Genomic DNA, 27128 nt, shown 5'->3' on the forward strand with positions numbered 1-27128 from the left:
TCAGGCGGACCATCCAAGGATGAGGCCTGTTCGAGAGGTGACCAATAAACACCTTAGATGGCCGAGTGTTGGCAAGGGTGCCAACGGATGCTTCACTGGGCGGACCAGGAGCATGACAGCGCCATCCGTCCGGCACCTACTACCTAGGTAGGTAGTCAAATTTGAAAGGGAAAATCTGCATTGTGAGGTCTGCCGATGGCATGGGCCACCACGGACGCTGCTGCGGCGAGTTGAAGCACTGTTTCACCAGCATATGTCTCACGGCTAGTGAGAATGTCTCATTCCCTCAGCCGCACGTGAGAGGCTGAATGCAGGTTTCTACCACCGTATTGTCCGTGGGTGTTCCCTGCTCTTGTTTGCAGGAGAAGCGATGCAGAACCCCAGCCATGGTACGAGCGAGGCCTGCGACTGGAGCTGAAGGAGCAGCTCAGCCACGAACGACACTGTCGAATAAGGACGGAAGTACACAATACCAGGACGAACGGTAATCAGGAAACAGACGAGAGAGATCGGGAGATCTGTGAGACCTGTGTACGTCAGGAACCCTGATTGGAGAGCGAAGGATCAGCCACACGCCTACAATAACCGGGGAAATGGCCAGCTGGTGGAAGCTCTCGTACCGGCACTTGAAGACCTATGAGGCTTGGAGTGGAGAGACGGTTGAGCTCGGTGGACGCCACGCCAGGTCGACATGACCGAAATTGGACGAGCAGCGACTATTTGGGTGGTTCGCACTGACCTATGGCGGAGAAAAAGACACGGCCAAAGCTGCTATTCCTCAACGGTCGAAGCTGTGGGAATGTCTGTGTCGACGCTGCAACGGACAAAATGTGTGTAGCAAGAGCTAGGGACGGGAAAGCGGGTAGAGGCAGGTTACCAGCCACCGATGAACCGACAGGCCCTGCAGTTCCATAGCGACCAGGATACTTCGGACGGGCGACCACGGAGGATGCCGAGTGACGAAATTGCAGAGATCAAACTGCACAGTGCTAGCAGGGATGAAGCAATGCCTCGATAGTAGTAGTTCTGACACGGTGCCCTTGAGGTAAGAGAATCAGTGTGATGAGTGTGGATATTTGTATCTCATGAAGCAGTATCAGCTCTTTCCCAACCCCAGAGAACCCGTTCAATATCATAATGCAGTAGGGACCTGCAAAGCATAATAAAGTACAGTACGACTAGAGGCTGTTGTAGCAGCAATGACGGTAGGAGGGGCCTGTGCAGGGAATTGAGGGATGACGATTGGCATCAGGAACCCTGCCTGCGGTGACATCGCACCGCGTCCTGGCAACGTGGGTAGCTACCTAGGTACCCGCAGCCACCTGGCACCGCACCTTAGGTGCCCGTGTAGCTGCTGTTAGGCCTGCGTAGTCCTAAAGCCTTACCCAGGTGAGCTTCAGGCAGAGATGTTGGGGATACTGAGGCTCAGGCCTGCAGAAATAATATCTGGTACAACGTACCTTGACCTACCAGCACCTCCTACGTACGAGGCGCTGCTATCGCTCTATAGATTCTGCAAAATAGCTGTCCCAGGTCCACGCGTTGTCGTCTAGAATGGGATGAACAATGATGGTCGATCGATAATAGTCGCGAAATAGACTTCATAATCGTCGCTACTAATGGACATACCTTTAGCAAGGCAGACGTCCCTAAAAGATACCTCTAGGGGCCCTTAGGTACCAGATAGGCACCTAAGGCATGCCCCAAACAATGTGTCAAGTTGCCCGCAGCACTGCCACACCGCTGCTACTCTTCCCGTCCAGTACTTTACCCGGTCATCCATCGCCGTCATCCACCAGCATCGCAGCCACTGCCACTGCGCCCAGGAACACACAGGCACTGGCACACCTGTTCAGCCTGTTGCCTTCCTCTCGACATCATCAGTCTGATCCTCCGTCATCGTTGGTCCATCTCCCCAACAGCATTTTGCTCTTGAGCTGTGTGCCACAAAGCTCAGCTTTTTCAGTAGTGATTCATCTCATCCTCACCACTCGGTAAATCCTCTTTCGCCTACTGCGCATTACCACTCCACTACCGATTCCCAAGCTGTGGCCCTCGCAGCCAACGAACGACCGCGTCACAGAACCCCTGTACACGGTACAACCTCCAGACAGGTGCTAGTGGTCGTGCCCAAGTGGCTCACGGTGGCTCGACATCATCCGGCGCCACTGGCACTGGGTTGACTCCATCAGGTCCTGGCCCTAGACGTTGTAGCGGATTGAGGCGTTTCTTCCTTGTCTCGCTCTCCGAGTCTGTGCCTGCCACAGTCTCGAGATCCAACACACATACGCCTATTGGGACTCTGAGTCTCTCGTTCTCTTTCCCCTCTTCGAACTACTTCCTCGACGACTCGATCAGCGGCCGGCTGAAGATTGTTTGATCTGCAGACTATAGTCCATGATCCGGCTACCATAGGCCGCGTGCGAAGAGACGGACAAGAGAGGAAGAGAAGTGACGCTCGTGCTATTCGCGCGAGAGAAAACATTTTGATAGCCCTCAGCGTCACCCGTCAACCGTCACCACCGATTTGGATCAACTCAAATTCCATCCATTCCACTCTGCGCGCGCCCGCCCGGTCTCTCACCCTCCGAGTCTTCGCTCAAGAAAGTCGGTCGCTTCAAGCCTTTCCACCTTTTACCAAAACCTCCACCCGCAATAATAATCGTATCCTCCTTGGGCTGCTCGCGACTGTGGCTGATACCCGCGACTCAGCCGCCACCCTAAACCTGCTCCTCCCGCTCTCGTTCCTCACACGCAGCAAAACTCATTGGACGCCCAGCCAGACCGGCGTCATTTTCAACGGGGGTCCCCGTCTAATCCTTCCTCGACTCGACCATTCAACCTTACTCGCTTCAGCCAGACTACCCGCTGGCTGGCTGGCTGGCTGGCCGGTTTCTGCTTCAACCTGCTTGTCGCTACCATTATCCCTCCAGGTCTTTCACTTTACACTTACTCGACTATTCATCCCATCTGTGACCAAAGTGAGGATCATTCTCCAGGGACAGACGCCGGCAAACACTGGATTACCGCATTCGTTGTGTGCGCAACTTTGTCGAACATCCCCACCACGAGTCCCCTCATCGTCATCGTTACCCTGCTTTGGCTTCGATTGCTCAGGACCTCGAATTCAGCAGTAAATCGCCCTCTAGAACACACCGAAACCTCGCTCATTGACATTGACACCCATCGACCTGTGCGGAAAAAAGTTACTCGAGACTGTCCAACCCCCAAGCTACTCCACAAGGATTTTGCTTGCGACTCGCGCCTCATTCGCAACATAAATCGCTGCAGACCGATCTTGAACGTACTGCGCAAGCCGCGCTGAGGCATACCATGCGCCGCACTGTTGACCTCGACAGCAATAAGAGATAGGAATACAACGCATTGAGTTTTGCGCGTGGCAACCGTTTGGTACTCTACATCCGTGTTGGAACGTCTCGAAGGAAGTCTGGACAACCATTGGCGTCGCGCATTTTAAGTCAGTTTGACCTTTACATCACCGACATATGCCCACCCAGAAGGTATGTCTCTCATGCGTTGTCAGTGTGTTGTGGTTTTTGTCACTTCATTTCAAACTCAGTTTCCTGGCACAGGATACACTTCGCTCTGCACGTCTCGCTAACGAAAAGCCTGGCAGGTCAGCCCATTGATCCCAAAACATCGACTCGTTTATGGCCGAACCCAGTGCAGATCCGCATATCTCGCCACGGGATCCAGCCTCTGCCTCGCCCACGTTTGTCAAACCAGTCAGTCCGTTGAAAACCGCTTCTAAACATAGGGCCGACGCGACGGACGACTTTGAGGCGTCGTCAAGACCAGAGAAGAGGCCGAGGCTTGATGCACCGTCAATGACAGCTGCTATTGCTTTTGCTGAAGAACAGGAAAAAGCAGGCGAAATTTCACAACCATCCACAGGAACCAGTCCCAACCCAAAGCAACAAGCCCTTCAGGCTCTGATGGGCACCAACCAAAATGCGATGAGCAAAGCTCTACAGTCGGATCCGGCCTCGGATCCAGCAACCACTGTTAGTGAACCCCTAGCTGTGGTGGCGGAGAACATTCAACAATCTGTTGCTAGCACAGCGGGAGAGACTTCAATCGGCGAAACCCATGCCGCTCAGACGAGTCCTACCAGTCTATCCAGTGTTGGCACGATCGAGAGCATACCTGCAGCTTCAGGAATCACAACCACAGTTGGAAGTCCGCTACCCCTAGATGAGACCGCCCGTAAAATCAGTCAAGCTACTGAAGGAGGCTCGATTTCACCTGGCGAACCTGAAGGCTCCAAGGCATTCTCTTACCCGACACCCTTGTTGCAAACACCACTAAACGATGGCGCGAGACGAGGTATGAGCCTGCCTGGATCCGGGACCCGACAAGGTACAAGATCTCCCTCCAGCAAAAAGCACAGATGCCCCTATTGTGCCACCGAGTTTACTCGTCATCACAATCTCAAGAGCCATCTGTTAACACATAGCCAAGAGAAACCCTACGTCTGCTCCACTTGTGATCTTAGGTTCCGACGGTTACATGATCTCAAGCGCCACACCAAGTTGCACACCGGTGAAAGACCCCATATTTGTCCCAAATGTGGTCGGGGTTTTGCGCGCGGCGACGCCTTAGCCCGTCATAACAAAGGCCCTGGTGGATGTCCCGGTCGCCGAACCAGCATGGGGAGCTTTGCTGGAGACGATGATGCCGAGGGAGACGAATCGATGGAAGGGGTCATGTACAATGAACCCGACGCACTGGAGGACGAGGAAGGGAACGAGCAGAGACCAGCAATACGCCGTCAGGCTCCTTCGGGGGATGACACGCCAGGTGATCCTGATCATACGTCTCGCATTCCCAGCACCTATCCTCCTATTCAAGGGCGCCCTCCTGGTGGAATATCCGGAGGATTTTTTCCGCCCCGGGCAGGCTATAGCTCAACCGCCGCAGGCGCCGGTAACGTTGCTCCTGTGACTGCTGCGCCGCCTGGACCTCTGCCTATGCCGCAAATGTCCAATTCCTCGTCAAACTCCAGGCCTTCAGGGCCAGGAAGCACTGTGTTCGCTCAGAATCCGCTTACCGAAAGCCCTAAGCCACTTTCACCTGGCCAGACACAGAGAGGTTCGGGACCGGCCCCGAGTGAGAATAGCCTGAACCGAAACCGATCCCCCAGCGTGTCACACTACCAACAGTCATCATACGGTCGGGCAAGTGGTACATCATCGTCGTTGAGTTTAAGTTCAGGAGGTCCGCAGTTGCCACCACCAAATGTTTTGAATCCACCTGATGCAAGATATACTTTGCCCAGTCAAGGCGGCCCAGCCCACCCGCCAACTCAGCCTAGTGGGCCACCAACACACATGAGTGGGAGTGGTCCATTGTCGTCTCACAGCAATAGCTTGTCTAGTCATGGACATTCTGCGCATGGCAGTGGAGAGGCATCGAATCCAATGTTCACTAACAAGGATGACCGACTTTGGGCATATGTCACGACCCTCGAGCAGCGCATGAATGCGATGCAAGACGAGATAACTTCTCTCAAGCATCAATTGGCAATGGCAACACAAGCACAACAGCAGCAGAGGATCTGAAACGGTTGCCGTTGTCACCAACATCGAGAAACTCACACCGCTACCAGAGAGAACATGAACAGAATGGCAGTGGAAACTGGGAAATGAGAAAGTGTTAAGGGTCACGGAAAAGCATTGGCTCTAGCTACTCTGAAGTGGTGCTCGGATTGTTGCCGAACAGTTCAGCTGTTCTCGGAGTGAGAATGACTCACACCATGCAATGTTAGAAGAACAGAAATGAACGACGGGGTGCTGTCCCATTAACGAGATTGAGACAAGGGAGAGGAGCACAAACGTCGTCGAGAAAAGGAATCTGAAGTTGACGAGAAGCGAAAGGAAAGACGATGGCATTCGTCCTGTGTATATGTAACATTATGTGATTGTGAAGAAAACCGCATGAGGCTTGACAGAGATTAGTTGAACAGTCACGATTTAAGATTGTAAGAGTAGAATGGAATATTGAACAAGTTAGCTCATATTGTTTGCATCGCGTAACAAAATATGTGTATAACGATATGATGAAGTACAGTCTCTTATTCTCGATTCTCATTCTCGTTCTTGTACTCGTTCTTTTCTTCACTTAGTTCTGTTCATCGTTTCTTGTCACGCAATATGTGTCTGCACACATTTAATTCTCGTTTCTTTTCACCCCATCATTGTTGATCCGAATCGACATCAGTGCTATTACTCAACGCCTCGAACTGCTTATAATTCTGCTCATACTGCTCCAATTTATTCATGATAGCAGCGTAGGCGTCGGTGCCAATGACCACGCGCAGCGGCGGGTTCTCCATCACGGCCAGCTCATACATGGCGCGCGCGCCTTTGACTGGGTCCCCGGCTTGTGTGCCGTGTCGTTTGCCCATCCGTTCACGGGCGTCGATATCTAAAAGGTGATCAGTAAGAGTATGAAATAGAGATAGAGAATCCTTCTCGGAAAAGAAAAGAAAAGGTAGGAGTTGGGTATATCAAACTTACGATCATACGCCGGATGCCGATCCGCAAAGACCATGCTTCGACCAGCCCAGTCGGTTCTGTTTGAGTCTGTTGTTAGTACCCTGGTATCCTGATACTGATACTGATGGAGCTGTTGCCGGTATAGTCTGCATTCGGAGGAAAGGGATGTCTCATACCTAAACCCACCAGGCTCAATCAACGTAAACTTGATCCCCCATTCCGGCTTCACCTCATGACTCAGAGCCTCCGTAAACCCCTCCACAGCCCATTTACTCGCACAATAGACACTGAACAACGGCACACCCCTTTGCCCGCCAATACTGGTGACCTGTTGGATCAACCCACCCGAGGGAGTCTGGCGATCGCGCATGACTTGCATCGCTTTGCGCGTCACGTCGAGCAAGCCGAAGAAATTGATTTCCATCTGTTGTCGGATTTGAGAGTCGGTGTATTCTTCGAAACAGCCCGCGAGGCCATATCCGGCGTTGTTGACCACGACGTCGATGCGGCCGAATTTGGTCAATGCGGACTCGAAGGCAGAGTCGATGCTCGATTTGTCGGTCACGTCGAGTCGGACGGCTAAAAAGTTGGTTTCGGTGGCGTTGGCAAAGGTCAGTTTCGATGGGTCTCGCGCCGTTGCGACGACAATGTCCCCTCGGTCGAGGACCTCTTGGGCGTAGTAGTATCCGAATCCGGTCGATGTGCCGGTGATGAGGAAGACGCGGGGCATTTTTGGGACGGTTTGGACGGTACTTTGTACGAGATACTTGATGGCTGAGTCTGAGATTTGGGATTTGAGGCTGTACTGTATATGAGTGACAAAGTCCAAGCACACCGAATATCCAAGGACAGCAGCGTCGATGTTCGCTGGTCTTTCTTCCAGAAATGAGCACCGCTAACTTAACAATCAATATGGTCAACTCGATGCTGTTGTCCCTTTGCTACCTTGGGTACCTACTGCAGGTAGATATGGCGGCAGATATATGTACATTTATCGAGTGCTCAGTCAGGGGCCCGTCAATCATCAAACCCGCACGGAGTTTACATCATTTGTTGCCGTTACCAGTGGTGCCAGTGGTGGTCGCGCCGCGGTTCGGTTGACGTTGACACATGTTCGCTTCGGCCGTCCTCCTTATCCCTCTCCTCTCCACGAGTGGAAATAAAAGACCACTCCTTCGGATCTTCCGAGGATGAGAACAGTCAATTGGGTCGCTTGATCATTCTTGATGAGTGGCTCCTCATATGCAGGGCGGCCGCGATAGCCGATGAGTCAGGAGCACAACTACCAAAGTACACGGACACCGTATGCCTTCTACAGAGCCAGGCTCCCGGGTCCCAATGTTGAGACCGGCGTTATACAGTACTGCCGTTGATATCTATCTCCGAGTTCAAGTTCGTCAGAGCAGGATCCGGGTGACTCTACACTGATTCCAAAAAGCCAGGTCGAAACCAGCGCCCTCGGCCTGGCTGTTGCGATTCCACACGCATTACAGGTGAACAACCTCATACTATTCTTTCAGCAAATACATCACCAAACTACTACTATCTCAGGTACTCATTTTGTCATATCATTCGAGATGGTTCGGGGGGTTGTTGCTACTGTTGCTACTGTAGCACGGCCCCCAGTTTGAAGTAGACCTCCAGGGTGATGTCTCCTTAACTTTGCCCAAAGCTCGCACCGCCGTTCGCTCAATGACACTATGTCGTCCCAATGGTGCCCTCGCCGTGCCTGAACCTGCTATGATGCACTTCGTTGATGTCCCCTGCGCATTTGGACGGATCCCCAAAGGTTCATTCTCGGAGAAAAAACATGTTGTTCTCCTGAACATTGAGATAGTGTATCACCGATCATGAGCACCGCGGGTGACTAATGTCAGTAAAACTGATGCCGGAGGTATCAGTCAAACTCCGCTGCTACCAATTGTCCAAGTGGCGAACCCAATGAGCCGACAGGGACACACTATTCTCGCCCATTGCTGGCCAGGGTCCCGGTTCCGAGAGGCACCAAACCCCAGCCGTTCTGCGTTTTGCGCTCCGCATTGACCGCAATGGCGGCTAGCAAATATCGACAGGTTGGCGGCGAGTTTGCCGAGAGCACGGACACTGACTTGTTGGCTGAGGAGAACTGCGTGTTTGCTCGCGCCTTGGACGTCTGCAAGATCCTGTGGAGATGATCTTGGATGCGGAGTGTAGCTGCTTTCCCAGAACTCGTGCCCGATTGCTTCAGCTGTGAGCACTGCATCCTTTGCGACAAACCACACCCACGAGATGGGACGCAGCAAGTCTCGCATAGCAGGATTGCAGATCTCTTGAAGTGATCGGTTGTTCCGTCCAGCCCTTGAGTTGACACAAGCAAAAAGTCGATGCCTGTGCTGCTGGGATTGCACCAAAAGTTGGCTATATCGCAATGTATGTGATAGAATAGTTGATCGTCTTCGAATACTGTAAGTGCTGCGCCAAAGCCGTTTCGTCACCAGGAGGTAGACAATGCGGCGATCTCATCGACCGATGCATTGCGTGCCGCATGGCTCTTTCGGTGTTCATTGAGCATCTGTTTTCCCTAGTATAGCCCCCGTCGTAACTCAATCGAGAGCCCTCAGATTCCGCACATTATCAGCCTGCCACAACCCCAACACAGCGCCCGTCTCATTCAACCAATCCTTTACACCGCCCAAAGCAGCCTTCGCCATACCCGTGTTTTTCCGTCTGTTCAATCCCACGCCATCTCTTTCGCCCGTGGCATATTCGGAACCCATGCTCGGAAGGACATTTTCGCCCGCGCTCAGACTGACAAACAAGGCAAACGGCACCAACCAAACACAAATGCCAAAGTACGACGCGATCTCCGTGAACGTTGGCTGATCGTAGACCGGCGGCGCCGAGTACCAGTCCCGTCGACTGCTAGGAGGAGCGCCTCTGTATCCTCCAGGCACGGTAGGTTCACTGAAATGGCGGAACCACAGCCAATGGTTTAAGATGACCAGCGCGCAACTCAGCAGGAAGAAAGGATCGGACAGTTTAACGGTAGGGAAATGCCGCAGGTTGATGGCGTAGACAAAGTGGCTCGCGACTCCGAATAGTACCAGGTGCCAGGGGAAGCCGTCGACGAGCCATAGGAGAATTTGGATAGCGACCACGGCGTAGATGAGCCGGCGCAGCAGTTTCGCGCTGAAGACTGAGTGCTCTTCGACCAGTTCGGATAGGTAGTAGAGGCCCGATGCGATGGATAGAGTGAGGAACCCGAAGCCTAGGATTAGGCCGATGTAGCCTAGGACGGGGAGGATGTACATTGTTGCCGCCGTGCGCCGCAGAACGCAGATGCTGTACGATTTAGTCGACGGAGGTAAGACGGGGTGTTTGGGTGAGGTCTTGTCTGGTCCGCATGTTGACGTTACTAGTAGTAGGTAGGAGAGTCGAGAACGTTGCGCACGTTCCCCGGATTAAAAAGACCACTTTGTCAAGTTCAAGTTTCCGCAGCCGATGTAACTTGAAGGTGAAAGGCGCTGGCTGACCCACGATGTCAGGTCTACCACAATTGTCCTGCCAGTGTATATACAGTCTACCTGGTAGATATGTTCTGACTTTGTGACTCGAGAACGACAAATCTCCGTTGGCGACAAGAATACATAATATGGAGGTTTGTTCCTTGGTGGCAAGCTCCTTTATTCAGTCCTTGACTTCGCATGAGTTTTGATTCTTGCGTACACATTGGAGCGAACACTCCCATTCTTTTTTGTAAACAATTTCTGCATTTTATCCAATGTGTCATGGTGCTGATATGCAGTGGTTATGCCAAATGATAAGGATAACAGTGACCGTGTGAAGAAAAGCAAGTGAATACAAGCCGCAAGACCACCGGCTTGGACTCTGTAGGCTGTCGTATATTCGTACTCAGGAGACCGCCATATCCTCGGAAGAATAAAAAAGGTCTTTGTTCCGGCGGCTGGTGGTGGCCCCATGGCCCCCTTTTCGGAGCTATTAGTACTCAGGAGACCGCCGTATGTACCGTATGTACCTAGACGGCGGAAGTTCAAGGGCTCGGACCGTGACCACCGTGACTCCTCAAGTACAATACTGGATACAGTAAGGTACTCCCCCTAAACACAACGTGCAGTGGAGCGTTTCGGAACTACTATTTCGAGAGGTTGATCAACTCATCAATTCTTGGATCTTGTCCGTCGCAATGTCCAACAGGCAGAAGAGGAAACAGAGAGCATTGAATGAATATCGAATTCTCGACGAATTCCTCGTGTTTTAAGGCCCATGTCATAAAAGCCCGGGCCGACGGAATAGCATCAGTCAATCATGGAAAAGTCATGCTATGAACGCTTACAAAATCACTCCAGTCATGATGATCCCGCCGTTTCATTCCCGCTCAAGCAAACCAGTAAACTTCCCCGAGGACGATAGCGGACGACACGGTGATCTGCATGAGCAAAGGCAGGGCATTAATCAGGGCGAACTTGAGCTGGCTGACTTTGATAGCCTTGTCAGCCAGAAGGTCCCGCCACAGCAGCCCCGCCAGACTGCCTGCAAACGTGTAACTAAATGCTCCGATATTGCTGCCCATGGCAACGGCGTATATCGCGGCCAACAAGACCCGTCGATCAGCAACAACAGCAGCCGACTGGGCAAAAGCAGGATGTCGCATGATCTCGACCAGAATGATGGTGGCGCCGATATTGGTTCCTGCCAAGGGACAGAGAAACGCCGCACTGATAAACCCCATGAAGAAGACCGCCTTTGCGGGAGTGGTGCATGCATTGGCGAATCCCCTGGCAAACACTTCAATCCAGCCTCGCTGCTGTAGGCCACGGACGAGAATGAACTCGCACATTGCAAATGGTAGGAGCGGGATAGGAAGTCGGAGGATTGTTCGAGTGGTTCCCGGAAACCGGCGCGCCAGTCTCTTGACCAAGGACACGAGAGTAGTCGGTTCATGTTCAGTAGGTTTCTCATGCGGCCCTAATGAGGGCGAGGGTCCTGCGTCCGCCGATGGTATGGGGTCCGGGTCGGCCGAACTACTGCTCCTTTCTGCTTCTTTTTCTGCAGATTCGACCCCGTGGTCGGTAGCCAGGTGATTCCCGGCCGTCGTATCTGCCACTTGGTCGTGGCGCTGATCTTTCAGATCCCACCAGTCTCGACCGACGTTGAACAGGAAAGCCAGCACACCTGCTGGAGCCGTCACCATCCAGACTTCAACTGCTTGATCAGGGACAAAGCTCGTGCCGACCAACACAGCCACAGTGACCAACATCAATATACTCAATGCAATTGCGCCAGGACGGTCGCGCAGCTTCAACCACGGATTGTCGGTGAGTGGAGTCAGCGTTTTGGGGATCTTCTTCCAAAACATGACCATCAGAATCGGATACGTCAGGATCGCTGGAATTATTGACGGCAGTATTGTCCATTTGGTGAATCCGGTCAGAAAGTTCAGCGAGAAACTTCCTGCAATGAGGATATTCGTAGGGTTGGAAGACACCAGTACAGCCGAGGCCGTGTTGGCAGCCATGAATTCACTGAAAATCCATGCTTCCGGCTCCAACCTGGCGTGGTGGGTGAGATATCCCAGAAACTGGACAACAACGTTAGTGTATCCAAGTTGAATCTTGGCTGGAACACGCTCACCGGAGTTCCGGAGAGGATCAAAGGATCATTCCCGACAATGCACGCTGTAAGCAGGAAAAAGGAATAGAGATACGTGAACAATAGTCGACCGGAGCTTCCTCCACGCTTCGAAACCCAGAGTGCAACAGCCTCCAGGGCACCCGTTCCATCGAGCGCAATTGAAATGTAAGCCTGTTAAAAACACTAGTTAGTCTTTGCGCTGTGCGTGAGAGTCTTTGTATTGTTGTTATCAGGATGCAACTGTACCAGCGAAATGAACAAGACAAGCACATCGTATGGCTTGATGGTTTCGTCGCCCACGATACCAAGTCTAATGGTGCTGCCGTGGATGGTGGTCGTAGCCAGTAACAGTATGACTCCAATCACCGGTGCAGTCTTGAGCGAAAGCGAAAAATGGAGTGGTTGCAAATGGGACAATTCATGATATGACGAAGCAGGGATGATGCGGGTCCGCCTCAGACAAGACACTATCAACCGTCCTAGTGCTGTTGGGATAGGGATGCGTACAGGCCATATCACAAACGCGGAAACAATGCAGAAGACTGCGAGAATAAAACCGCTGTGGCCATTTAAGTGATGCTGTTGCTGTTGTTGTTGTTGTTGCTGCTGATGCTGTACGAGGAGGACGTCAAGGTGGGACATGCGGTCTGCGGCCTCCGAAGAGGTCGCTGCTGCGAGTTCGTTTCTGCCAGATGCAATGGCATAAGGTCTGAATAGGTATCGCCTTTTGTTGAGGACAGGACCAGGGCAGATGGCACGGGAACAGTTCCAGCAGGAGAGAAAGCACAGGCGATGATAATGATCACAGCGGTGAGGAGGGGGTCGTGTCTGTAGACCGAGATGAACCCGGAGAGGTGGATGCTGCGCACGAGGCTGTGCTATCATTTCCCACACGCCCCATTCGCCAGCCTTGTCGCTCACTGGCACAGCAGTGGAAACAGCAAAATGTTCCCCACAAAAATTCAATCACTAACTCCGAGACTTTTCTTTTCACGCGCAGCGATGTAGCTACGCTGTATTTGTTGTCTACGGCAAACTTCTATGCAAATGCCCTGTCATTATTGTTATTGAATCTTTCTTTTGCGGTGCTTTGGAGCCGGCGTTTTCAAAGGATACCTAGCACATCCAACCCAGACCCTCTCTCAACATGTCCCGTCCAGAAGACCTCCTCCCCCCAGACCTATACTACAATGACACCGAGTCCGCGAAATACACCACATCCTCACGAATTCAAGCAATCCAAGCATCCATGACAAACCGGGCGTTAGAACTCCTCGACCTCCAAGAACCATCATTCATTCTCGACATCGGCTGCGGATCAGGTTTATCCGGCGAAATACTTTCAGAAGACGGCCACATATGGGTAGGGATGGACATATCGCCCAGCATGTTAGATATTGCACTACAGCGGGAATCCGTCGAGGGCGATCTATTCCTGGCAGACATGGGCCAAGGAATCCCCTTTAGGGCCGGTACCTTCGACGCCGCGATCAGCATCAGTGCGATCCAGTGGTTGTGCAACGCCGAGACGAGCGGTGTCAGCCCCGAGGGACGGCTGCGTCGGTTTTTTGACGGGTTATATGCCTCACTGCGCAGAGGCGCAAGAGCCGTCTGTCAGTTCTATCCGAAAAACGAACAGCAGCGCACCATGATCAGTCAGGCTGCTGTGAGAGCCGGGTTCGGCGCAGGTATCCTCGAGGACGATGGCGGGACTAAAAACCAAAAGACGTATTTGGTCTTGAGCGTCGGCGGCGGCGATATCACTGGCACAGTGTCAAAGATGGAGGGCGTTGATATTGAGGATGGGCGGAAACTGAGAGAAGCAATGCAAAAAGGCAGGAGAAAGGGTGACGATGTCAAGGGTAGCAAGCAGTGGATAATGAAGAAGAAGGAGAAAATGAGGAATAAGGGCAAGGTTGTGAAATCGGATTCGAAATACACTGGGCGGAGGAGAGGTCCCAAGTTCTGAATGTGGCACCTATTATGCATGACGAGAACACGATTTGCATCTATACCTCGAGTCATCTCCTGCTTCTGGGGTACGAGTCTCAAAACCGAGCCTCTTGTTACAGTACAGAGCGATTTACGACTGGATAGCTGGCTCAACCGTTGCCCTGAGCTGAACGAGGAGTGTCGAAGGGCAAGCCTTCTGCTAGCCTTTTGGTAGCCATTGGCCGACACGTTGAAGCATTTCTTATTACCAGCACTCTGCTCCGCAGGTGCCTTGGAAGGCGGACACACCTCGACGTGCTGTTGTCGACTAGGCTTTGTCGGAATGATTTACGACTTTCTCGCATCAACACTGCGGCGGATCGCGCTACCTTAGTGCGTTGATGGATCAGGATGCTGCAGCAACTTGCCGCTCGAACAAGCAGCTGTTTCACGCTCGGGCTGGCTAGCCAAGCGAAAAACAAGCCTCGAGCGACCACGGGAAACAATATGCAACTGATGGCATTGGCATTGGCATTGGCATTGGCATCGGCATTTGGTATGCAATATCCTGTTGGCAATACGACCGGCCCTCGTTCACTTGAAAATGCCTGCCCCTTGATACCCCGTTGAGGTATGCAACTGTTTGCACCATTTGCCTGCTTTGTCATACATATCAAAGTGGCCCAGGGCCCGCAACCATCCAAAAATCACTTTTACAGTGCATATCCAACAGCATGACAAGAAAGCAACAATGGCCAACATTGTTGCGGAGACGAGAGCGAGTGCCGCTTCCATCTCTTGATGAGGCATCTTCGACCCCGGCTTATTTTGCAAGCCCTTCTTTCAAATTTTCCAGGTTTGAATGTTCTGCGGCTGGTATTCCTTTACCACTCTCTTCGATGTGGCCATGTTCAACGGTATCGTCATGGTCATGGACAGGCGCTTGTGCAACGGGTGCTTGTACTTCCCCGACGCGTGCGACTTCTATTTCCACACGCTTGCCGGTATCATCAAAGCGAACGCCATCTCCTACCCTGATGGCCTCATTCTCCCTAGTAGCACCCTTTCGTATGCGATTGTCACCAGGGGTTGCTGGGCGGGGTGCGTCCTTGCCCCTTTGCCAGCCAGTCTTGAACACTTTACTTCCGCTTATGTCGAACTTGGGCAACGGATGTGCTTCAGTATTGTACACAACCTTGTCCAATGGGAAGAAGTCGTCGTCGGAGAAAAGCAGGTAGAAGTATTTTAACGTTTCGGCCAACCAGAAGCTCTCCATATTATCACGCTTCTTGCGATTTTTAACGGGATTTTCCATCACGGTGTACAAGGAAGTGTAGGCGTAGACCTCGCCCGTGACTTCATCGACGACCTTGGTGTGTTCACGGAATGCTTCGAACATTTCCCAGCCCCACTGTCGATATTTGGGATCCTTGGTGATCCGATACATGTAGAACAGCGACTCGACAGTCTCTGGGCGCTGGAGGTTATGCACGTCGTTGGAGTGAATGTCGTAGTCCAATCTCCAGTCAGCATCAGGGTCATCGGAAAGAGGACTCGATTGAGGAGGCGACCAGTCCGGGTCAACATGCCCCTGCCACTGTCGTGGCGGCGTATCAGTGCGGAAGTAAGAAATTTCAGGGGCCAGGCCGGTCGGCGTGACCTTATACATGCCCCAGCAGGTCTTCATCAACTCTTCTGCGAGCTTTAGATCCTCGTCATGTTTTTTTGTCCATTTGTCTCCCAATCTGGCTTTGGCTTCTTGAACCGACTGTCCTTCGGTGACGGCCAGCGCTATCGTACCCGGCATGAAGCACACGAGATGATCCATTTTAGGCGTCAGGGGCATGCTGAGACCGTTCTGCCTTTCCGCCAGGATGGTCAGAGACGCATGTTTGGAATAAGTAACGAGATGCTTCTTGACACCTGCCAATGCCTCTTCCCACATGTCCAGATACACATTCTCCACACCGCCCGTTTGGAGGTACTGCTTGATCAGATATTCGTAATAGCTGTCGCCCCGAGAGCCGAGTCTGATGTTCTCGCCCCGAAATTGACCTGTGGAGGGATAGATAAATATGGGAACCAGCCCATCTTGCGGGTGTTGTGCGTCGATGGCCTCCATGACCTTTTCTGCCTGCTGCCAGTAAACTGGCTCGCCTGTGATCTTTGAAAGGTACTTCATCTCGAGCTGCAAAGTGGCTGCCTCAGCAGTAGAGGATGCCCCACCATCGAGATGAGAGATAATGCCCCGGGAAGTATTGAGGTTTATGGAGGCATAAGGGATGCCCGAAGGGGAATCGTAAGCCCCAAGCAGACGATCCGCCAGGTCCGTAGCCTTTTCAATATAAAGGTCTTCTCCAGGTTGATTTATATCATCGTCACGTTGAGGCGCCAGGTGCGGGAAGTTTGTTGAAATGTAATAAGCGGATAGCAATCCACCGAGCATTCGAATCGTCGTCTCGAAGGTGTTCACGTCGTGATCTGCGTTATATGAAAGCGATGTGGATATCCACTCTCTTGCTTTTGCCACCTCGGAAGTCAGGTTCATCATCATAGCCGTATCGAGGGCGTCGACGATGATCCAACCCATTCCTCCTTGGACCATGTTCTTCCCCTTCCTGCTCAGCGGGTGATACTCGTCCATTCCCCAGGCATATTTCTCGTAGCCCGCCCATGTCGTCTGAAAGACCTTTTTGACAGCCTCCCTTTGGTCGGACCAGTCTCCCTGGTCGAAGAAGGTATGTTGATGTGCGGCCGCATCGTACACCGTCCTGGAACTCCAAGGCAACCAACCCAACCACCAGAAAGAAAGTATTGTCACAAATCCAACCACCCCCATAATTCTCTTGCGGTCTAACATTCCTCGTCTCCGCCTCGACGGGAAGTTTGGCTTGTCCTTGTACATTGGCAGATCCTGGCCGCGGTGCTCTCCAAAAATGTCGTGGATTTTGGAAGCAACTCCTCCCAAGGTTCCCTCTTTAGTATGGCCATTACTTTGCTTGTGCCGCCAGTAGGTGTCTTCATATGATCGCTGGGTACTCGTAAATTCAGGGACATTCTGGGGTACTGAGAAGGACATCTCAAAGGGAATCGGACCAGCCGACTCCGAGTGTCAACCTGGTAGCGGACGAGGGTGCGGGATTGCAGGCGCAAGGTCAACAAGACCACCGACAGGGCCGAGCAAACATTATAGAGCCGAGTGACAAAATATCCAAAACGAAGCCCTGCAGTATGCAAGGAGGATGCTCAAACACGGCGAGACCCCAGAGAACTGCAGTGGTACTGACGCTGGAAATTCATGCCCTAAAGGACCGCTTGTCCATCTGATCTGCGCTCGTGGTACAGGCCCCGTCACGGTATTTACACTCTTGGCGCGCCGTTACGCGCGTGCAGTGTGCAATACACGGCCTCCCCAGGCCGCCTCGGGCCACTCCGCATCTATTCAGGTAGTTAGTCATCTAGATGGTTACCGTGGCTTGATAGTATTCTACACCGTTTCATCAGGGGCTCCTCTCCCTGCTAGTTCATTATTCTTATATGCTCTCGTCGCTGATGGCGGGAAAGTCTGCCTCGTCCTGGCCATGCGCTACCTATAAATGCCAGGGGCTCTGGTGCGGGTGTCGATCATATGGGATTCAAGGAGCAGGATACCCTGACTCCGAGTCTACGAAAGACAGCCCCTGCTGCGTGTATCTCCCGGACGGCAGATGTGTAATAATATGGGAGAATTTAGTTCTGGCACTGCTTGTCCACACTGACATATTGGGTCCAACGACTCCTGTCTTGGGGGTCCTGTACTCCTTTACATGCCTAGCAACGGTGATCTTGCACCGAAGCTGAACAGGCAAATGGTCAGGGTCTGACATGCGTTTGAGTAACCAGTGGTGCACCTGTCCCGGGAGAGCTGTTGTTCTTCGTCTCAAGCTGATTGCAGGACACCTCACTGAATCCCAAGCGGGATAATCAACAGCCATGTAAAAGCACACCTTCCATGCCGACTCGCTAGAGCCGAATCATAATTTGGACTGCTTCGCGACCACGCCGACACACTTGATCTCGACGTCGGTGTTGGAAGGCAGAGTCTTGACGGCCACGCACCTGTTGATGATCAGCTACTGCAGGGGGAATCACACATGAAGATCATGGCTCACGTTCTGGCTGGCTTTACGTCTCCCCAGTACTGTGCGTAGACTTCGTTCATCTTGACAAAGTCTTTCATGTCTGCTAGGAAGACGTTGACTTCGACAACCTTGTCCAGGCCTGACCCGGCAGCTTCGAGAACCGCTCCCAGGTTTCGGATGCATTGGTGCTGTGGCTGTGGTTAATTACTGTTCCATGGAGACTCCCGACCGGGTTGACGAACCGTACGAGCCTGGATATCACCTTCCACCAATTTCTTCGTCGTTGGATCCACGGGGAGCTGACCGGAACAAAAGACTAAGCCATTGGCAACAATGGCTTGGTTCAAGATGTTAGGCAATGACTTGGGTGCCTTGTCGGTCGAAACGGCCTGCTTCAAATTGGACATTTTGGACTTGTGTCTGGGCGGACTCGACCAATTGACGAGCGTATATATACAGTTTGAGAGTCGAAAAAAAGTTGGAACAATCAGAGGAGGATATACCACAGTGGACCTGGATGTTCCGATATATCAATTGAGGCTCGTCTAGCAGCTTCCTGTCCTTATCGGCAATTCCGACGGCGGAACTGGGGTTATTCCCCTTGCTGGATAGTCGGCGTCTAGCAGCCCAAACCTAGCCAATACGACGGGCGACAATTGGACGCTAAGTTGTTTAAGCAACCTCGACCCGATAAACGATTCCCTCGGCTTTAGAAAAATAAACGAGCTTCGAGGTTATATACCAGTAGTACAACCATACGAGTGCCCAACGTAGACAGTATTCAGGCTAACATCTCCTGGCCTCTGGGCGAGCTGCTGATCATGGCTTACTTATCCAGACATTACCGAACACAGAGCGCATGTACGAATTTAACGATGGCTGACAGGAAAAGTACAGAAATCAAGCCGAAGTCCGTCCCGCCAACGACACGTTTTGTGATCGTAGCGACGACCCTAGGGACGGACAGCGAGCAGTTCCATGTCTACTACTAAGAGCCCGGGCCCCATGTAATGGAACGAATATAAACTAAACCCCGCGTGGTCTTTTGTCGCGTGGATGTTGAGATGGGCGAGGGCGCCATTGTCCCCACACGAACGTCGCTCAAGGCCGTCTGGATACGGCGATGCGCGCCCCATCGTGGAAAGCGCACCACTTCCACCCCAGGAACAGTGCCATGTAAATACAGCTTATGGCCCAGGGAGCCTCATGCACTCACCGACCGCTCAAGTCGACCTTGAAGGCAGTTCACACCCCAGCTGAACAGAATAAGACTTCAGAAAATGACTGCAACACAACCATCCCCTACCATCCTCCTCACCGGTGCTGGAAGTGGCATTGGTCTCAGTGTTCTGTCCCAACTTTTGCAGAAGCATCCAGGAATTCGGGTCCAGGTGTTGACATTGTTTCCCACAGCCGAGCTCACCGCGTTGGAAGAGCAATACGGCAAAGGATGTCTAAACACCGTCTACGGTGACGTTTGCGATGTGAGTTCCCCCCCCCCCCCCCCGGGGCTTAGGATGGCGATATCCTACACCACCTTTAGACGAAACTAATTCTTCTCACAGGCAGACATCGTGGCCAAAGCCGTCAAAGAGACGATATCCAACTATGGCACCATGACGCACCTGATAAGCTGTGTGGGAACCATGCTTCCAGTCCAGACAATCAGGGATGTCCCTCTTGCCGAGATTAAAAAGATCTTCGAGATCAATTTCTTCTCCGTGTTCGATCTGGTCCAGCGCTCACTGCCGCACCTGTCTGCCTGGGGCGAGCGGAAGCCCACTGTCATCATTGTGACCAGCGGCGTGGACTCCAGCGTCCTGTACCGCGGCTGGACTGGATATTGTACCTCCAAGGCCGCATTGACGCGCTTCATTCATTTGCTGGCGCACGAAGAGCCCGGCCTGGACGTATACGGCGTGCTGCCACTGGTCACAAAGTCCCCGATGGTCGACAAGATCTTCAATGGCGAATATGACCATATCATGCGGCCTGAGGAACGCGAGAGGTTCAATACTTGGGCTAAGGAAGGGAAGATCGAGCCGCCTGAGCCTATTGCGGAGGCGATTGTCAAGGCGGCCACCGGCCAAATCACGCCAGAATCCAAGGAGGTGGAGAGGAATGATTGTGGTGCTTTGTTTATTGGCAGCTTGTACCAAAAGTGATGTTCTGACACCTCGCTTGAAGAGTTGTTGGCGACTAGTAGGAAGCAATCTCAAACATACCTAGATTCTTGCCTCGTAGGCAGTGTATCATACCGGTCAACTGGTAAAGGAAGTCTCCTCTACTCCGGAAGAAGAAGGACGTCGAGAACGCTGACCGATGGTTGCGTATCTCTTGATACCATGAGAAACACTTGAGAAACCAACGCCTCGAATTAAGAGCGATTCGAGGATGACGACATAGCCTTATGTCTCGTCAGCCGGGCGAAGCCGTACATGGTATCTAATTCTCCGAAATTCAATGATATTCAGTCGAGAATCGTATCACGGCGTGCTCCTGGATTCGGTGCCTGTGGTGCAACAGGAACTGGGAGTTGAGATGAACCCCGAGGGTGCCACCAGGCTGGAAACAATCATGCTTAACCTTAGCCGAAGCTTGGCGGGTTAGAGTTGGCTGGCGATGCTCCTGCAAGGGATGCTAAGCATTAAGCACCCCGGAACGATGCCCCACTGGTCCACCACGTTCGCCTCTTACTAGTAAGGTTGGCTACCACCTTCCCGCCACCACCAGGATCCCGCCACTAGTGAAATCCTACTATGCCGCGCGCGTTTGTACGCACTACGCAACGAACAAGTTGATGCCGAGTCTGCGATTTTGTATAGAGAATAACTATGAATCTAGCTACTCTAGCATCGCGTAGATCGTCTCTCTATCTGGCAGGATAGCGCAGAATAACTCGCTTTCCTCCTGTGAGTGCCCTCTAGCCTTAAAGACGTCGACGACGTCCTAGGAGCGCTTCTTATCCTGCTTGCGAAGGCGTTTATTGCTAGCCTCTTCTTCATCTTCTCGTACGCGCTTACGTACGGCTAGTAACTTAGTCTAAAGCACTCTAGCCCTAGAATCGACTGCGATAAAGCCGCGTATGAATAGACGCTGGGCTTTACGTAGAGAGCGAGTCAGTTTATGACTGATAGACGCGTTTAGAGTCGTTAGCGAGGCGATATCTATTGGCGTCCTAAGCGTACGCACGTCTTGAGGCTCAGAACGCTCCGGGGTAGTTAGTCTAGCCTATCTATAGGCTATAACCTCTAGTTTGTTGAGTACTCTGTTAGGTGCGATCGGCTAGAGGCTACTTCTACGCTAGCCTGTAGAGATATATTGCCTAGTAAAGCCCTATTGACGCGTACGATAATAGAGAACGTTGAACTGGGCGCGTGAGACTTAAGACTCGCCTACTAGAATGAATTCCTTAAGGTTTTGAGCGTAGTAAGTCTTAAGGCGACTAAATAGGCCTAAATCGTACGGCTAATAGAGATACGACGTATAAGGTAGTAGATAAACGAGCGTAATCTGGTTTACGAGGTAGAGATAGATAAACTCGCCTATTACGTAACTTCCGTAGCTATCTAGAATAAGGAGTCGCTAGTACGAGGCGTCGTCTTAATAACGCCCTCGGCGACTCTTAGGAATAAATATCTCTTTTAGCCACTCGAGAGCGTACTTATTCGTCGTCTAGCCTCTCTCTATAAAGCCCTAACGCTAATTAGGGCACTTAGGCGATAATGGAAACTAGTAGTTAAGCGGTTAATTTAGTAGCCTACTACGGTAAATAACTAAGGGCTTTATAGCGTCGTCCGCGGCGGAGATATACTCTAGGACCGAGACCTAGCCTATAGAACTACTCGCAATTAAGAGAGATGGCCCCGTACGTCGATCAAAGACTATAGACTCCTTCTATAAGTGGCTTATTTAAAAGCCTATCTCGTCCATATTCTAGATATTCTTTAGTAGGATCTGGAAGCGTCGTACGACTTTAGAAAGATACGTAAACTAGCCGTCTAGTTAATAAGGAATAGTAGCCTAGATCCTGCTGGCGTCGAGCGCTCTATTGCGCGTATAACTTAACTTAGGTCGTCGCTTAATAAAGCGAGAGACCTAGTGTATACCGAGCCTGACGAAGGGGTGCCTTTGGCGCGCGAGATCCTGCGTAACGCGCGCTAGTTGCGTACGATTAACTGGCGTATATTGTAACTGTAGGTCTCGAATATATATAGCTAGAACATCTTTCTATTGCCGCGTAAGTTTTGCGTGCGAGACCTCTTCTTGTCCTTTAGGTCTCGCGCCGTTGGCGCGGTCGCGTACAGTTGATCTTGAGGCGCCTGCGTAGAGCGCCGCCTATCGTACAGTCTTTACGACACTAGAATCGAGTGCAACGAGAGCCTGGCTAGCAGGATCTATAACGACGACGTGGTAGAAGGTCAATTGGTAGAGGAATACGAAGGTTTTGTTAATAGGTGGGTAGTAGGGGCGCGTGCTACGCGCTATGGCGGGATCCTGGTGGTGGCGGGAAGGTGGTAGCCAACCTTAGTGGTGACAGTCCCATGAACTTGAATCGTCAGGAGTACCAGCACCACTGCACTAGTATCATACAACGACGTCAATGAACAGACAGACGTTGTGGGCCTCGAGACAGATTTCCAACTTCCTTGTTCTCAACTTTGCTAAACCTTCATTCATCATCCAAGTTCAAGTTCACCTAGCAGTATTCGACACCGATTGAGCAAGTTATCCAACTCGAAAGAAAACAATCAGTCTGAGAATTTGACCATATTGCCCCCTCCTACGTCGACTTTGCAAGCAACAATTCGACCTTTCACCGTGATTCAGACCATAACCGCTAATGCACCATGTGTCGCTGGTTCGCATACCTCTCCCCGGACGAGGAGTGTCTCCTTGAAGATGTGCTCATTACACCGGTGGGTAGTAGCAGAAAGCATCTGGATTCAGAGCCGCTCCTTTCCACTACTCCATACCTACCTATGTACAATATTGCCGACAAAAGCCTAACTTCTAACCCCTGGCACTGACCACTTACCCTACCCTATCGACACTGTTTCTGTTTCCCAAACCCAAGAGCTAATCCAGGCCCTTCCAGGACCACGCCCTTTCCAAACAAGTGCACGAGCACTACCTCCCCCGCCTGATATCCCACATTCCAGGCCAAGAGACGACCCCGCAAGAAATCACGCTCCGCAACCGCCTGTTCAACGTCGACGGGTTCGGCATGGCATGGTACACAGGAACCCGATCGGATTTCGTGAAGCCCGTCAACGGCACCCGACCAGCGCTCTACAAGCACAGCCAACCGCCCAACAACGACGCCAACTTCCACAGCATGTGCGCCAACACGGCGACGACCGCACTATTTGCACACATCCGCGCGGCAACAGGCAATCCCGCCACCGTGGCCACGATCAACAACCACCCGTTCGTGTTTGGTCGACACACCCTCATGCACAATGGTCTTGTTGCGCATTTCGGAGACATTCGGAGACCACTGCTCGATTTGATGGAGAAACCGGCCTATGAAAATGTCCATGGAACCACGGACTCGGAGCATCTTGCTGCTTTGTATATGACTTATTTGACCAAATCATCAGCATCATCATCAACAACATCATCAGCAAATTCCCAAGATGATTCCAGCTGGCAACATCAATACACCACGACCGAAATGCTCGACGCCCTTGTGTCCGCATTCAAAGCCATCATTGCACTACAACAAAAAGTTCTCGGTGGCCCGCAGAACGTACAGGCCTCGTCCCTCAATGTCTGCTGCACCGACGGCCGGCAAATGGTCGCCGTGCGCCTGCGGAACCATGCCGTCGAACAACCGCCCTCGCTGTACTGGTCCACCCGGGCCGGCGTCACCTTGAACCGCAAGTATCCCGACCTGCCCTCGGGCGCGGCCGAAAACCCAAATGCCACAAAACAGGTCTCAGAACATGGCAAACATGTCATTGTCGCCAGCGAGCCGACCACTTACAAGGTCCAGGATTGGTCGCTGATTGAGAAAAATTACGCCTTGCTGGTGGACGACAGAGGTCACGCCACAATGGTCAAGGTCGATCTTCCGGACTCGTGTCTGGCACGGGCACCGACTGGAAATCATTTCTGATGAGTGTCCCAGGACTCGTGAAACCAGGGACCAAGGCAATCCAATAGGAAAAAAGACGAATGAACGTTCCCCGGGTCCCCAACCGGCAATCCAGCACCAACCGATGAGAAAAGTGGGACAGGCCCCGTGTTCTAGAAAAGAGAAAATGGTAAATAAAAGCATGACAGTGTACACGGAGCAACTCATGATGAAGTGCTAGTAACTGACTTGTCTGAGCTTACCGAGTAGTGGTATTTGTATACACCTAGTGACAGCGCAACCGATATTGAGATCTTGTCGTAACCATTGCCCACTATTTCTGAAGCCCTTGCAAAATTAGAAACCCCAATCTTAACACATTTTACTGGCGGTTCTTCCTCAGAGCCTCAATTCGCCCGATTAGACCACCCCTCTTGTCGGCCGTATTTCTTGAAACTTGCGGGTTGCAAAGTATGCTTTTCCACTGCCCCGCATCCTGCTCCTCGACCACTTGCATAGCTGTTGTTAGCATCTTCTTTTCTCCGCTGAGGCAACCAGAGAGGTTTTGATGTTCGTGTCCTAGTCGCTCGTTCCAACTGTCCGTCAGAGTCTGGATAATGTCGTCTCCGCCACGATAAAGTTCCTTGACTTTTGCTTTGACGGCGTCCTCTTCCTCCGCCAATCGAAATAGCACATCCTGAAGATCAGTCAGCAACAAAGACATAGATTATATCCTTGAACTCGCACGTTGGTTATCTGTAGAATCGAGTCCAAAAGCCCATGCTGAGAATCGCGAGCGTGAACCTGCTTCGACTTCTCCTTCTCCTCGAGTGGGAAGTTTCTGCGTCGCCGTGGGGGTGATGCAACAGAAGACGCATCGTCAGTGGGCTCGGGGCGTTCTCTTCCTGCTCTTCTCGCCCACAGCGCTGTACGTTGTCCCGTAGTCGGGTGATCATCGACCAGGGTTAAACTTCCGTCTTCCAGTTGCTGCGCTGAGACCTTCTCCTTGGTTGACATGCAGGCATCAACATCCGGTACGCTGTCATGAAGCGCAGGTGCTTTCATTTCCAACCGGGTACAGAACGACAGGGGCGTTGCTGGAGGTATATCCGCCTCGGGTTGCACAGCAGGCTCCTCCATGACTGGATTACTTGGAACAGCCCTTTTGACGCGCACTGGTGGCGGCACTGCTGGCTTCCGCGGCTTCGTAACTGTTTCTTCAGCGGCCAGCTGAAACCTCTTTGAAGCAATCGTGGTGGTGGTATCAGTCAAGCGCGTATGGATTGTAGACCCATGTGGAATGCTTCGTGGCGGTGGAGGTCCCATAGGTACCATTTCGGAAGCCCAGAGGGAGGTTCGAGAGGTCTTAGAGGTCCTAGTAGGTGGATTCGGGTCGGTTGTTTGGTCCACTGCTGTTGCTGCAACCCCCGAGACGGACGTTGATTTCATCGTTTCTAACCCCACCAGGGCTATTTGTCGAAGCTCGGCGTCTCTGTCGCGAGTTTTACCTCGGCGGGGTTCTGTTTCCAGAGCAAAACTGGTTGGGACCCTCCCAGAAATGATGACGTTCTCAGACACGGTATGCTCTTCGTCCAAGGCAGGGCTGAGCCAAATGGATCGTCGCGTAGGCACAGTCCGCATTATAACCTTTGGAGATGCCTCACGATCCGTAATAGACTCGCCCTTATGAGGTGGCGAGCGCAGTCCCACAGCGATAGGCACATCTTGGATGGGGTGCTCCGGCTTGTGTAGCACACCCGGACCATCGACAGGATCGTCGCTTTCGTCAGTCTCAATGTGCTCGGATCCATCCTCAAGAACACTACTGTCCCGAGTTGAGTTCTCGGGACTTGTGCCAAGTGCAGTTATAAGCCCGTGTCCAGTCTCGATGACAGAAAACTGATCATCTTTATTAACGCCATCTTCACCCTGACCAGGTCCATCGTCTGCAGAACATTCGAGGCCAACAGAACGGAATGACTCCTCACCCGCCACATCGTGAGTCTGCCCATTTTCATCTACTAGGGAATGGCTCTCAGGCTCATCTTCCACAGTAGGTCGCGGCGGCACAGCTTGATTTTTAGGGCCCTGTGGGTCGAAATGCACAATTGCTGTCTTTCGAACCAATTTCTCGCTGACGGGAGGAATGGGTCCTTCGCTAGGGCGCATCGGCGAACGTTTCGGGGTAGTGATGGTGTCGGCGGCAACAGGTGTTTCGATACAGTTATTTTGTGGATTCAAGGCTGAAGTCGGCACAAAATCCTCGAGATATGATTCAAAGTCAACTTGCGAGACTTGAAGCACATTTTCCAGAGCTTCCTTGCTCAGTGGATAAGAACCATCGGCCAGCTCCTGAGGCATAGCATCTGATCTTCTCCCATTCCAGGCTGTCTCCTTTGGCGAAGGGTTATGTGAGGTCTCGTCCTCGCTGTCGCTGGAGTCTTCCACATACTTCGGCCGCTTCGTAGTGCGTCTCGTCCGGATCGACGCTGCCGTTGCCTCGTCGTTTTTGGTAGATGTTTGCACAATAACCGCAGTTGACCTCTTCTTGGGGGCCACCTTCTGCACGGGGGCTCTTTTGCCGGTGGTTTTGTTCTTGCTTGTTGTATCATTGCGAAGTGGCTTCTTGACGGATGGTTTCGTGTCTTCCGTCTTCGCTCTCTTTCTGGAACCGGACAGCTCCTTATCATCCGGTGGTAAATCATATTCGCTCGAGTTCGACCCATTCCTAGCGGACTCGTGTGACGGCTTGTTGGAAGTAGCTGGCTCTTTTGGCGCCCTTCGCTTGAGAGTGGCCTTGACAGGCGACGCCGTAGTGGAGGAGGGAGCAACCATTAGGACTGTGTT

General features: G+C 52.2%; 10 protein-coding genes across 10 annotated transcripts; 4 read left to right on the forward strand and 6 right to left on the reverse strand.

The window, feature by feature from the left end:
• Positions 1 to 3671: 3671 nt before the first annotated feature.
• HMPREF1120_00115 (regulatory protein SWI5) lies at positions 3672 to 5582 on the forward strand (the record flags this gene model as incomplete). The annotated part of the gene is made up of 1 exon (XM_009154105.1): positions 3672 to 5582. The coding sequence occupies one exon, from the start codon at positions 3672 to 3674 to the stop codon at positions 5580 to 5582; it is 1911 nt and encodes a 636-aa protein (XP_009152353.1).
• Positions 5583 to 6013: 431 nt separating this feature from the next.
• Positions 6014 to 7732, reverse strand: HMPREF1120_00116 (uncharacterized protein). The gene is made up of 3 exons (XM_009154106.1): positions 6695 to 7732; positions 6540 to 6595; positions 6014 to 6447 (listed from the first exon to the last, which is right to left on the reverse strand). The coding sequence occupies exons 1-3, from the start codon at positions 7246 to 7248 to the stop codon at positions 6215 to 6217; spliced, it is 843 nt and encodes a 280-aa protein (XP_009152354.1). The 5' UTR covers positions 7249 to 7732; the 3' UTR covers positions 6014 to 6214.
• Positions 7733 to 7956: 224 nt separating this feature from the next.
• On the reverse strand, positions 7957 to 10483 carry HMPREF1120_00117 (uncharacterized protein). The gene has a single exon (XM_009154107.1). The coding sequence runs from the start codon at positions 9806 to 9808 to the stop codon at positions 9101 to 9103; it is 708 nt and encodes a 235-aa protein (XP_009152355.1). The 5' UTR covers positions 9809 to 10483; the 3' UTR covers positions 7957 to 9100.
• Positions 10484 to 10592: 109 nt separating this feature from the next.
• Positions 10593 to 12950, reverse strand: HMPREF1120_00118 (arsenical pump membrane protein). The gene is made up of 3 exons (XM_009154108.1): positions 12396 to 12950; positions 12150 to 12320; positions 10593 to 12096 (listed from the first exon to the last, which is right to left on the reverse strand). Exons 1-3 carry the CDS (start codon positions 12789 to 12791, stop codon positions 10894 to 10896), a joined length of 1770 nt encoding a protein of 589 aa, XP_009152356.1. The 5' UTR covers positions 12792 to 12950; the 3' UTR covers positions 10593 to 10893.
• A 346-nt stretch (positions 12951 to 13296) lies between these two features.
• Positions 13297 to 14118, forward strand: HMPREF1120_00119 (uncharacterized protein; the record flags this gene model as incomplete). Its single annotated transcript, XM_009154109.1, has 1 exon — positions 13297 to 14118. The coding sequence occupies one exon, from the start codon at positions 13297 to 13299 to the stop codon at positions 14116 to 14118; it is 822 nt and encodes a 273-aa protein (XP_009152357.1).
• HMPREF1120_00120 (mannosyl-oligosaccharide alpha-1,2-mannosidase) lies at positions 14065 to 17467 on the reverse strand. The gene has a single exon (XM_009154110.1). The coding sequence runs from the start codon at positions 17158 to 17160 to the stop codon at positions 14905 to 14907; it is 2256 nt and encodes a 751-aa protein (XP_009152358.1). The 5' UTR covers positions 17161 to 17467; the 3' UTR covers positions 14065 to 14904.
• Positions 17468 to 17573: 106 nt separating this feature from the next.
• Positions 17574 to 18747, reverse strand: HMPREF1120_00121 (endoribonuclease L-PSP). The gene is made up of 3 exons (XM_009154111.1): positions 18445 to 18747; positions 18233 to 18390; positions 17574 to 18179 (listed from the first exon to the last, which is right to left on the reverse strand). The coding sequence occupies exons 1-3, from the start codon at positions 18607 to 18609 to the stop codon at positions 18095 to 18097; spliced, it is 408 nt and encodes a 135-aa protein (XP_009152359.1). The 5' UTR covers positions 18610 to 18747; the 3' UTR covers positions 17574 to 18094.
• Positions 18748 to 19482: 735 nt separating this feature from the next.
• Positions 19483 to 20367, forward strand: HMPREF1120_00122 (uncharacterized protein; the record flags this gene model as incomplete). Its single annotated transcript, XM_009154112.1, has 2 exons — positions 19483 to 19686; positions 19768 to 20367. The coding sequence occupies 2 exons, from the start codon at positions 19483 to 19485 to the stop codon at positions 20365 to 20367; spliced, it is 804 nt and encodes a 267-aa protein (XP_009152360.1).
• A 3062-nt stretch (positions 20368 to 23429) lies between these two features.
• Positions 23430 to 24323, forward strand: HMPREF1120_00123 (uncharacterized protein; the record flags this gene model as incomplete). Its single annotated transcript, XM_009154113.1, has 1 exon — positions 23430 to 24323. The coding sequence occupies one exon, from the start codon at positions 23430 to 23432 to the stop codon at positions 24321 to 24323; it is 894 nt and encodes a 297-aa protein (XP_009152361.1).
• A 340-nt stretch (positions 24324 to 24663) lies between these two features.
• Positions 24664 to 27116, reverse strand: HMPREF1120_00124 (uncharacterized protein; the record flags this gene model as incomplete). Its single annotated transcript, XM_009154114.1, has 2 exons — positions 24664 to 24978; positions 25029 to 27116. 2 exons carry the CDS (start codon positions 27114 to 27116, stop codon positions 24664 to 24666), a joined length of 2403 nt encoding a protein of 800 aa, XP_009152362.1.
• Positions 27117 to 27128: the final 12 nt, after the last annotated feature.

This window comes from Exophiala dermatitidis (assembly GCF_000230625.1).
Source record: "Exophiala dermatitidis NIH/UT8656 unplaced genomic scaffold supercont1.1, whole genome shotgun sequence".
Classification (NCBI taxonomy): Eukaryota; Fungi; Ascomycota; class Eurotiomycetes; order Chaetothyriales; family Herpotrichiellaceae; genus Exophiala; species Exophiala dermatitidis.

Coding starts and splice junctions, on each gene's coding strand:
- HMPREF1120_00118 (XM_009154108.1), bottom strand. CDS start 12,791: ATGTCCCACCTTGACGTCCTCCTCGTACAGCATCAGCAGCAACAACAA. Junction 12,321..12,395: donor TTGTCTTGTTCATTTCGCTG/GTACAGTTGCAT, acceptor TGTTTTTAACAG/GCTTACATTTCAATTGCGCT. Junction 12,097..12,149: donor TGATCCTCTCCGGAACTCCG/GTGAGCGTGTTC, acceptor GTTGTTGTCCAG/TTTCTGGGATATCTCACCCA.
- HMPREF1120_00120 (XM_009154110.1), bottom strand. CDS start 17,160: ATGTCCTTCTCAGTACCCCAGAATGTCCCTGAATTTACGAGTACCCAG.
- HMPREF1120_00121 (XM_009154111.1), bottom strand. CDS start 18,609: ATGTCCAATTTGAAGCAGGCCGTTTCGACCGACAAGGCACCCAAGTCA. Junction 18,391..18,444: donor GTGATATCCAGGCTCGTACG/GTTCGTCAACCC, acceptor CCACAGCCACAG/CACCAATGCATCCGAAACCT. Junction 18,180..18,232: donor GACGTAAAGCCAGCCAGAAC/GTGAGCCATGAT, acceptor GATCATCAACAG/GTGCGTGGCCGTCAAGACTC.
- HMPREF1120_00117 (XM_009154107.1), bottom strand. CDS start 9,808: ATGTACATCCTCCCCGTCCTAGGCTACATCGGCCTAATCCTAGGCTTC.
- HMPREF1120_00116 (XM_009154106.1), bottom strand. CDS start 7,248: ATGCCCCGCGTCTTCCTCATCACCGGCACATCGACCGGATTCGGATAC. Junction 6,596..6,694: donor ATTGAGCCTGGTGGGTTTAG/GTATGAGACATC, acceptor AGACTCAAACAG/AACCGACTGGGCTGGTCGAA. Junction 6,448..6,539: donor TCGGCATCCGGCGTATGATC/GTAAGTTTGATA, acceptor ATCACCTTTTAG/ATATCGACGCCCGTGAACGG.